Raw genomic sequence first — 11,161 nt, forward strand, 5'->3', positions numbered from 1 at the left:
TTTATTTACTTAAATAGAAGACCTATTCATGCATTATCACTTATAAGCTCTGAAACTTGCTTGTAACCATTAATAAAACATTACAAGACTACATTTAATACGTCATTTTACAGCTGCAACAAAATCTGGAAAAGGTAACCGTCATATTGAAATCAATTGTCACAAAACTTAGAATTATATGAAACTGACTTATTATCATTTTATGTTATTCAGGTCACTCAACCAGGGAAAGTTTAATTCACTTGTCCAAATTTCAGAGCACGCCAGAGAAAGGGTTATTCTCAATCAGCTGCCAAAGGCTTCACCTTCTCTAGCAGGAACTGTAGTATATGCTCACTTTCCAATTAGCAGTCCTGAAATAAACAAAAAGGGAAAAAAGAAGATAAAAAACAGGTTAAATTCATTATTTTTATAAAGAAAAAGACTATTTTAACTCCTCGAGTACACAAAAGGTATAATTTTCACAACGGCTTTTTTGTAAAGAGAATGCAGCTACATTATAGCTTTTAAATAACATTCAAGAATGATTTGAAAGCCATTGTGTCTATTCTTGTTTATGCTTTAGTATCATTGGAATCTACGTATCATTGGAAATTAGACACTATTACTAAGTTGCACATTTTTCTTCTTTTTGATAAAAGAAGAATCTATAAAGGAAAAGGAGAGAAAGATCATATAAGGGTGAGAATGCATCAAGTCTACTAAGATCTACAATCCATTTTCAAATGAATGATAGAGTAACCACTAGTATGAGAACTCTTAGATGTGCTTAACAGGGGCATACAAATAATTATCCCTAAATGCATGCCTTTTGTGGATGATATATTTTAATTGAAGAATCAAGGGAAGAGGTTAAACATTGGAGCTGGCTTGCACAACAATTAATAGCAGTCTCGGGAGATTCAACAATAAGTAAGTTTTTTATTTTTTCACATTTGATTTCCATTATAAACCACTAGAGAAATTGACATCTTTAAGAAGAATCACAATAGTAATTGAAGTAAACTTACTACAAGATTAGTGTCCTTCCATACTGAATGATATTTGCTAGTAAAATTTGAACCATCATTTAATAATAAGCTAGAAATCTGCTTATGTGTGGAGGGAAGAACTTACTGACAGTTATATACAAATAATTAAGCTGACAGTTAAACAGACAAGATAAAAGGAGAAAAAGATGCATACATTGTTCATACCAACTAAAGCCTCTTCTTTGATAAAAGGTTTAAGTTTTCCAGTTTTGGCATGCTATCTTCAAGAACCTTATCCGGTACAGAACTGCTATGCGCACACAGCTGTGGCTCTGCATTTTCCTGTATAATGATTAATGAAAACACTAAATTGCTTGAAATTGTTCTCTATCTATTGAAAAATGCCAGGGTGAAAATTTATAAACAATTAAAAAGGCCAGGATAGAAAAAGAATCAGGTCCAAAAACAGTTGATCTTTCAGAATACTTGTACGTAGTCCTACATTTGAATGTCATGCAGATTTTATAACAAGAAGCAACTTATTCAATATATATATATATAAATCTCTATAATTGATCTTGTAATATAGACAACAAAAAACAAATTGATTAAGCAAGAGCTGTGACCTTCTCAGCTTCTAACATTTCATTGAAATTCTTTGATACACGCTGAAGATTCTCTAATGCTTTATTCCTGTCCCAAAATGATGCAAACATATATCCGACCCTACCTGAAATAAAGAACAAAAATACAGATCTAATCAAATCATCTGACAAAGGCCATCATCTGTGATAACATGTAGTGCTCACTTTTATTCACTAAATAAAAACATTCACTATTATTTTGTAAAAGAAATATTACCAACATTAAGACCAGTATTATTCGTATATATTTTGATAATAATGAAAACCAGCAATTAATACAGTATGATGCCAGTATTTACGTAAGCATGAAATTCAGTCAACAATTAAAGAAGCAAGCTGATGCAAATTATGCAACCCCTCAAGTTTAATTTGATTGAATAAAAATTTGGACAGGCATTGAATTGTATCATCAGAAAGTACAATTAAAAACTCCTCCAAGAAAATAAGTAACTAAAGTGTTTCAAACAAATTACTAACCATCAGCACTTGCCAAAGGACTGGAAGGAGGGACACCATGTCCACCAGCACCCTTGCGAAGAATAATTGTTATAGCAGGATTAATCAATGCAAGTTCACTCCTTTGAATCTTAAGAAAAAGTATAATGGTTACACTGGATGTAAGTTTCATTTGACTGAAATATATAGTGCGGAGGGGAAGAGAAAAAGCAATAGAGATTGTACCTCATCTATATCTTCAAATGGAATAACCACCTGGCAAATGTCCCAAAAAAATTATAGTATCACTAATTGAAAAAGACACTAAAACTAAACAGATTGTCAGTGTTGACTGTTGATAAGTAAGAACGTTTTTTCCTCTAAAAAAAAGTAAGAACGTTTTTTTTTTTTCCATCTTTCTAAAGCCATATATAATTATGTATTAATAAGTATTAAAGCTTAATTATGTTAATCCTTTAAATTTGGGGGTCTATTTTTTTAGTTTCTCAAATTCACGAAATATTATTTTTAGTCATTCTAACTGATTTTTGATAGTTTGAATGTACAATTTGTGAAAGTTTTTTACTGTAAGGGAAACTAAAAATAAAAAATAAAAAAAATGAAAATTTTTAATTTGGAAACTAAAGCCGACATACTCCCTAATTTCAAGACTAAAAATATATTTAAATCTATTAATAATAAAGAGAATTTATTTTTTCTGAAGTCATACAGTTTCATTAAATAAAGGTCCAGGCAAGACCCTATGACCAATAATACAACTGTTTCACTAAACCAGTAACGCAGTAACTTTATATGAAATCTAAACCACTCCATCTCCAATTTTTAATCTCTGAAACATTAACAGAAAATACTAAAATTAAAACAGTCAACAAGAGTGATGGATCAACAAAGTCATACAAAAAACTATGTACGCTGTAGTGATCACTACTCAACCTTGATAAAACAGAAGTATAGTCTGACCTTCATTTGCTTTAATATATTGGAATAGAAACAAATGTGCCATGCTGAGACATACAAATGACCTTGGTACAAGAATGACATCTCAAGTGCACAAATATATCTATGATCAACAACCTGATAAATATGCTTCACTTGTTAGCAACACAACAGTACAAATGTACAGTTGCACACATTCGTATCTTTTATTTCTGTGTATATATAACCTATGAAAAAAACTTCACGTTGGTAATCTTTAAGCAGAAACAAACAAGTTTAATTTCTGTCAATTACCTCGTCTGGAGGAAGATCAAATATAGTTTGAAGAGGCCCTGGCTTTTGATGGACTACAGTGGCTCCTCCACAACAATGTATCCTATCAGTCCAGTTAATTAATGACTATAAGAAATAGTCTAATATATGATGATGATAATAACAACACCCAAATATCTAGGACCAACATAATACACATTTTTGAAAAGAAAAGGCTCACCTAGAAGCATTTGCAGATAGTTTTTCTGTTCCAATTTGAAGAGAAACCTGACATTTAGTTATATAATAATAATGGTATTTTGTAGACATAAAAAGGTATTAGAACTACAAGACAAACAAAACTACGTAATAGAAGGAAGGGGAGAGTGGTCATGGGTTTGAATTCCCCACTGACATTTTTAACAAATTAACATTTGACAATAAAAAAGAAAAACAAGACAAATAAAACTTTGAAACCAAACAAAATTTCTTCTAACAGCAGGTATTACCTTCCCTGATGGGCTATCCAAAGTATGCCACACCGGACCAGTTTGTCCTTCACTTTCAACTAGAACAGTCACTGAACCAAGAACAGCATTTTCCCGACATTTATACCAATCATAAATTGTGACATTGATCTGCTACGTCAGCAGGGAAAGAAGTCAGTTTTACGAAAACCTACATTACAGATTTAATCTGTCAGTTGAGAAGCTTTTATTGACATAAGGCATAAGGTGAGTTGGATGCCTAAGGGAAAAATGGAAAAGGGAAAAGGTCAAGGTCTTCAATCCTCTTTGCTAACAAAACTAACATTCTAGTAAAGAAACATTTGTCAATAAATAAAAAGGATGAAAATATTCTGATACTCCTTTATAGATACCAATCCAAGTATATGCTCAAAATATTATGTTTGATCACAATAATTAGCTTCAAAAGATTACATTTGCAAAGGTATATTTTATTTTGATTATTCTTCTCGTCTGTTTTCTGTCTGAGAATTAGAAAAGAAAAAGTATTGCTGCATTAAATTTAACATGAAAGCACAAAACTACAAATCCAGATGGTAGATTTGGTGCATTCATGCAATCACGCAGTTGCAAATCAGAACCATTAAATCAAGATCAGGTAGATTTTGTATAATTACCTGGACAGGAAGTTCATCAACAGAAAAATTGAACACCTCACCCTCGCCCCCGCCCCACATTGGATTTCTTGAACTCGAGACCATGGAACTGCATCAACACACCAGAATTTCAACTTATGAGGACACAATGAACAATGTTGAGCAGAAATCTTGTGTCTAAGAAGAAAATATGCTGAGTCTCTGACAGTGCACATTCTTTATAGTCAAATTTTTTTATCAGCAAATGTTAGTTTGTTAGTTTTATGTTAATTCTGATAGTACATGTCATTTAACATACAAAATTTCATTGCAAAATTACGTATACATATTTCTTCAAAATATAAGAATATATAAATTCTTTTCTAAAGCATCCCCCAAGACACTAACAATTTTTTTCCTCTGGCTCTACCATTTCCTGGAGAGAGAAATTCAAACAAAGGAGGGAAAAAACCTAGATCAACAAACCTGAATCGCTTGTCTTTGCCACATGTAATGACAGCATAAGGATCCGGTTTGCCAGTTAACTTTGCACTAACGAGATCCTTAGCAGTGAATAGTTCTACCTTGAAAGAGAATTTAAAAAAGATATCCAAATATCATCAATATCTTCCAGTATATTTATACATACACAAACACAAAACCTTAGTGCAAGATAAGTTGCCTTCTCTAGGAGAAATAATTAGGCAGTCCCTGATCACCACATGTCTATAGTCTCAAACAATCTTTTCGTGAAATATATTCAAGTTTTTCAATTTAGTTGGAATCACCATGATCATGAACCACTTAATAATCTCTCCTTCTTCGATAAAGGAGCTCTGAGACTAAACATTGCTAGAAAAACAAAATACCTTAATCAGATACACGAAGCTGGTATTCATTACAAACCACAATCCTAACGAACTGGGAGCAGAGACAAGATAGAATCCAAATTATAGAATATGAAACAAATGAAAAAAAAAAGAAAGAAGAGAAGACAGAGAATGAATATAGTGAATGGTGATTTTTGCTTTGTGTAAAATGACAGAGTGATGAAGAAAGCATGAATGAAACTCACACTATATGCGTGCGTGCAAAGGCAGAGAAATTGATTAACGGTCCTCAAGTTCTGAATGTTGAGTGTTATGTTGACTATTTGCATGTTTGGTATAGTGACACGAACATTACCACTAGCATAAAGTGGTATGATTATGAAAGAGACAGTGATGAGCACACAATTCTAAGGGACATTGAGTACAGTCGTTATCAACCTCCAAACCTCAGTTTTGACGTAAAAGAAAATTTGTCTTATTTTGATTAATAGACAATTAATCATTCGATGTTTTTTTATTATGTTTTAAAAATTTATTATAAAAGAAATAATATATAAAAGAGAATATAATTAATATAAATAGTAAGAGGTATATTAAAAAATTACACAATAATCTTTATAAAATTTGAAATATTAATTATAGTATTTCAAACTTTAGACATTAAATGAATGGGATGAACACGGAGAGTATTATTATAGTATGTTATATTATATACCCTTCGAGAGAGGAGAGAGATAGAGTGTTCAATTTGGAAGCAACAGAACAGCTAAGACTTTTCCATTGAGATGAGGCTCTCGAAATAGTAAAGATATGAAGTAAACCTAGGTTCAAGACATAGATAATTAGATGTGGGGGCAGGGAACCGAAATAAAAAGAAGAAAAAGAGGAATTGTTTTGTGAATTTCTGAATCTAATCCATTTCTTCAATTCTCCTTCTTTTCCTTTCCTCTTTTCTGATCAAAATGCCTTTTTCACTTGAATATTGTTCCTTCTTGAAGCGTGAAAGGTTGTCTCTTCAGGTTTAATAATTAAATTTATTGACGAAACAAGGGGAATGAGACATGATCAAATGGTACTAGGAATTAAACTTGGTCAAAACTCAAATGATACTTTGATAGAAATTAAATTTTATTAATTTACCATTGAATCATGTTCTATTATAATAATTATTACATTGTTATCATAATCCTTACGGGTACCATATCTTATTTTAGTTACAAAGAAAAAAGATAATTAAGTTAATAAAAGCGAAATTTAATTAAATTTGATACGTCGTATCATTTGATCTTAACTTAAAGTGTGATTTTGATTTGAGAGGTTAAATTAAGTTACATAAAAAAGTGTCCAACTAAATGTCATGTGCAACATGCTGTTGGTTGATGGGCATTTTTTAGTTAATGTTTTACGTGCACTTTTCATCCACACTAGTTATTTCTTTAGTTATTAATTAAAGAATATACAAAATCTAGAGGCGACAAAGTTCTTTTTCAGAAAGTAAAATAAAAAAGTTGAGATTGAAACTGGACAAGGAGGGATAACTCTCCTCTCTCTACGTACATTTTTTTTTTTTTAAATTATAGCTGCAATTAGTTCTAACAAATACTTATCTCACAACATTCATTCATAAATCAACTCAATTCAATTCAATTGTATCTCACATTCATCCCCTTAACCAAACACCCCCCAAGTGAAGTGATTGTATCGTATTCGTTTGTTGATCAACTACTAATTGAAATGTTTAAAATCATTAAGAAAATATTTTATGATCCTCTCGGCATCAACATTACAAGGATTATGTTGCAAACTTCAACTAACATTCAGGGTTAACAATTGCACTATAATGACAATAGAAATTAAATCTAAGCCTCTCAAAGGGAATCCTCCAATACCTATGAATGAAACCTCCAGTTCGCTATTAAATTTGCTTCAACCTAGTTTAATGTTATTCAGTTGCAGCATCTTTCATCAGGTAACAGCCATATGCTGCAAGTAACAGCTGAAGAATAATTCTTCATCTATGTTCTGATCCCTAAAATATTGATGTCCCAAAATGAATTACATTCACTTCAGAAGGCTATTTCCCAATCCACATGCAAATGCTATAACTAGAAATCTACAATTTGTTCAAAAGTGGACAATATGGTTGGTCAGGTGTTCACCAATTTAACAAAATATGAAATTGACGCTCTCGGAAACAGTAATTAATTGAGAAAAATAACATGACAGTTAGTTGGTTTTTTTTTTAAAAACAAATTACATTATCTATTCCTGCATTATCACTGATAAACACTGAAACATGCTTGTCTCCAACTCCAATACTGCAGTTTATACATCATCTTACAACTGCCATAAAATCTGGAAAAAGGAAAACGTCGTATTGAAATCAATTGTCAAAACCCAGAATTATCTAAACTGACCAAATTATGATGATTTTATGTTATTAAGGTCACTTGTAACCCAGGGCAAGTTTAATTCACTTGTCTAAGCCACACTATATACTCCCACTCTTTTCTGTTAAATGGGAACGAGTCCAGAGCATGCCAGAGAATGGGTTAAAGATTCTCAATCAGACGCTAGAGGCTTCACCTTCTCTCTCAGGAACTGTAGTATATGCTCACGTTTCCAATTATCAATTCTGCAACAGACAAAAAGGGAAAAAGAAAAAAGAGAGATAAAAAACAAGTTAAAACCTTTTTTCATTCAAGAGAAGAAAAAATAAATATAAAAATATTTTAACTTCTAGAGTACACCAAATGTATAATTTTCACAAGTGCTTTTATGTAGAGAGAATGCAGCTGCATCATAGCTTTTAAATCACATTCAAAAATGATTTTGAAGTCATTGTGGCTAGTCTTGTTTATGCTTTAGTTTCATTAGAATCCACGTAGCCATAAACCAAAAGTTCAATGTTATTTCTTTAGGTAGATAATTCAAATAGTAATTTACTAGATTCTTTCATTTCAATGGAGAGATAAATTCCCTTATATGCTACACACACATCCACAAGCATAGTGTTACTCATCAATTCCATAATGAGTATGTTTTACCTTATCGACCTAGAAAACCTTGTAAATAAATGTTGCAAATGCAATGACAACTTTCAGTCAACTTAAAACATTTGTAAGAATTCTACAGAGTTATGTTGTTTTGTGCTTCTGATAGAAATACTATCCTTAGAGGTATTGGGGGGTCAAAGAAAAATAGAGGAGAAAACATTAAGAATGATTTAGAGATCAATGGTTTTTTTATAGACAATATTCACAATAGAACATTATGACATTATTATGTAGCTGATTCTACCTAGTGAGAAAAAAACTTGGTTGTTGTTGTATTATCTTTTCGATAACAACTACAACACATTTTTGAAAAATCAAGAATGAAATCAATGACTTAGTATCAATTACAAAAAAAAACCAATGATGAACTCCAATAACAAGATGCTAGCAAGGTACTCATTTGCCAATAATAGAACAAGTCTCACCTGATTGTTTCCTTTTGCTGACCCACCTCATCCAGCATAATTAGCTTTGGTGGAGAGTTAAAAACATATTGAACCTTTACTGATGGAAATTGATCTTTTTCATCTTCAATAAAGCCAACAACTTCAGGATAGAAAACAAGTTTCCTCATGCAGACTTCCAGCAAAGCTCCAGAGTACGTAATCTAAAAGTTAAAAAGAATTAATGATGTTGCCTTCCTATCATCTTTTCTGTGTGTGTGTTGGTGAGAGGGGATATGTGGTGGAATGTTGAAATGTCATAAAGAAAAACAAATGCAGTTGCAGCAAACACACACTCATGAAGCATCCTAGTTTTTTACAACTTAAAACTCCAATATCAGGCAACTTAGACAAATATTAAGATAACATTGCCTAGGTAGCAATTGGTTTGTTTCATGTTTCTCAGACATTATCAAGGAAATGACGAAACCAACATTTTGTTGTTTTCACAATTCCTTTGGAAAAATCTTGAAAATAAGCAATAATGTAAAAACAATATAACAACTCCGTAATAATTTGTTAAAACATATCAACTGCAAATGAAAACAAACACCAAACCAAACGAAAAAAAAAATGTTTATTGTTTTCATTTCCCCCTAATTACTAATAATTACAACAACAAAAAAAGGTTATATTGTTATCACTTTGTTTCTTATTTTCAAACATTTGCACATGAAACAGTGGTTAAAAAATAACATTTTTTTTCTTTGTTTTCGCCAGTTCCTATAAAATTATTTAAAAAGAGAAAATATAGTAAATAAAAGGTGATCTTTTTTGTAAACTAATATAACCGGGAATGAAAACAGAAAACATTTTTTTTTCTCAAACCACACAGATCCTTACATTTTCATATAGCCTCAGTAGACACTACAATTCCTTTCAAAATGCTTTTAATCAACACTAGAAGATTAATTTAGTAACGGTTCGCAGCATAATTATATACTAATTTGGCAACCAGATTCGTTTAGGTCTAAACCGTCATGATTCATTTCAATCAAAAGCAAAATCGGTAAATCACTTCCACATGGATCATATTCATGAACCATACCTTGGTAGTGGCATCATTGGAGTCTTCGGTGCAACACTTGAAACAATCCGATACCAACTCTGCAACCGAAATTTCGAGGCTTAGTACAACACTCTTCGTAATTGTGACGGTACCCTAACTAACCTATTATATTCGATTCTAGTCGTGCTTCACATAGTAACAGTGAAATCGAAAAATACAGAAGAAAGAAAAAATGCTTTTGAATGGAAAATTGAGATCCGAAATGGAATAGACCTTTGTCCTTGACGTACTCGGAGAGAGTGTTGCAGTCGGAGCACAAGGCGAGTCCGGTGAAACCGAGATTCTCGCATTCTCGTGAACTGAGTTGTTCCGCTGATGCACCCAAACTCAAACTCAAAGCCAACACCACAATCACGGCAACGCCATAGCTGTGCATCAAATGCTTCTTCATCAGCGAGAATCGAGTCGAATCAAATCCAACCAGCGAGCCAAGTAAGGGGACTAGGTTTGGGTTAGTTACTTCATTCCATAGTCCTCTCGCTCTGTCGTAACTCATAACTCTAGGCTTTATTCACTGTTTGGGCTCCAGGCCCATGTACTCCTTTTTCCCCTCTAAAACCAACCCTCGTTTTTTTTTCTTCCTCTAACCATTATGCACATAGTTGAATTTAAATTATTTAATATTTCAAAATTTAATTTCTAAAGGACTTAAATATCTTTTAGTTCTTGTAATTTTTTTATTAATTTTCTTCCTTAAAAAAATATTTTTTATTTTTAGTCTTTGTAAATTATGTTTGTTTTATTTTTCATTCTTATAACATTTTAGTTAATATTTTTTTTATTTTGTAAAACTTTATCTAAAACACTTTAAAGACAAAAAAAAAAAATACAAAATTATAATTATTAAAAATATTTAAACCTTCTTAAAAGTATGTAATACTTCTATACTTGTTATTTCTAGAAGTATGTTTTGGAATCTAATTTCCTAAACATACTAGCTTTCAAAAATTAAATTCCAAAAGTATGAAAATCTACTTTTTTTTTAAGAACTCTTCTATTTTTTCTCCTTACACCAATAATGTTAATTATAAATTATTTGTATTGAAATATTTTTATACTTTTTTTTACTTAAATTAAATAGCTATCATACACATTTAGACAAACTATTTTAAAAATTGAACCGACTGGTTTGACCGTAAACCGGTCATATATTTGGTCCCATACTTTCTAAAAATCAATGTTCTTAAACCGGCTTAAAATGTTAAACCGGTCAAAAACTAATAAAACCTGATTGATTAACCGATTTAGCTTAAAACTGTTTTTTTTTTTTTTACTTTCAAACTGACATCATTTTGGATTTTTAAAAAAATATTATAAGTTATGATACTTTTAAAAGAAATTTACTTTTTATTATTATCAATTTATGCACATTATATTATTTTTTGTTCAATATTATTAAAAT

The 11,161-nt window shown here is 31.2% G+C and overlaps 2 protein-coding genes across 7 annotated transcripts; both read right to left on the minus strand.

Annotated features, from left to right (window-relative positions):
* Positions 1 to 5,458, minus strand: LOC100812866 (BAG-associated GRAM protein 1). Of its 6 annotated transcripts, none has more exons than XM_041006773.1 (12): positions 5,231 to 5,445; positions 4,848 to 4,945; positions 4,404 to 4,491; positions 3,769 to 3,897; positions 3,501 to 3,547; positions 3,302 to 3,383; positions 3,032 to 3,145; positions 2,297 to 2,326; positions 2,093 to 2,144; positions 1,598 to 1,701; positions 1,186 to 1,313; positions 1 to 353 (listed from the first exon to the last, which is right to left on the minus strand). In XM_041006773.1, the coding sequence occupies exons 1-11, from the start codon at positions 5,258 to 5,260 to the stop codon at positions 1,200 to 1,202; spliced, it is 888 nt and encodes a 295-aa protein (XP_040862707.1). In that variant the 5' UTR covers positions 5,261 to 5,445; the 3' UTR covers positions 1 to 353; positions 1,186 to 1,199. The 6 variants fall into 6 exon arrangements, with proteins under 6 accessions (XP_040862707.1, XP_040862706.1, XP_006575028.1 ...); XM_041006772.1 differs by having other exon boundaries at positions 2,093 to 2,201; positions 5,231 to 5,443; XM_006574965.4 differs by having other exon boundaries at positions 2,093 to 2,201; positions 4,848 to 4,941; positions 5,231 to 5,442.
* Positions 5,459 to 7,353: 1,895 nt separating this feature from the next.
* On the minus strand, positions 7,354 to 10,283 carry LOC100812667 (selenoprotein F). Its single transcript, XM_003518823.4, has 4 exons — positions 9,973 to 10,283; positions 9,739 to 9,797; positions 8,673 to 8,854; positions 7,354 to 7,826 (listed from the first exon to the last, which is right to left on the minus strand). The coding sequence occupies exons 1-4, from the start codon at positions 10,253 to 10,255 to the stop codon at positions 7,754 to 7,756; spliced, it is 597 nt and encodes a 198-aa protein (XP_003518871.1). The 5' UTR covers positions 10,256 to 10,283; the 3' UTR covers positions 7,354 to 7,753.
* Between the last annotated feature and the right edge of the window lie 878 nt (positions 10,284 to 11,161).

This window comes from Glycine max, chromosome 2, assembly GCF_000004515.6.
Source record: "Glycine max cultivar Williams 82 chromosome 2, Glycine_max_v4.0, whole genome shotgun sequence".
NCBI classification, from domain to species: Eukaryota; Viridiplantae; Streptophyta; class Magnoliopsida; order Fabales; family Fabaceae; genus Glycine; species Glycine max.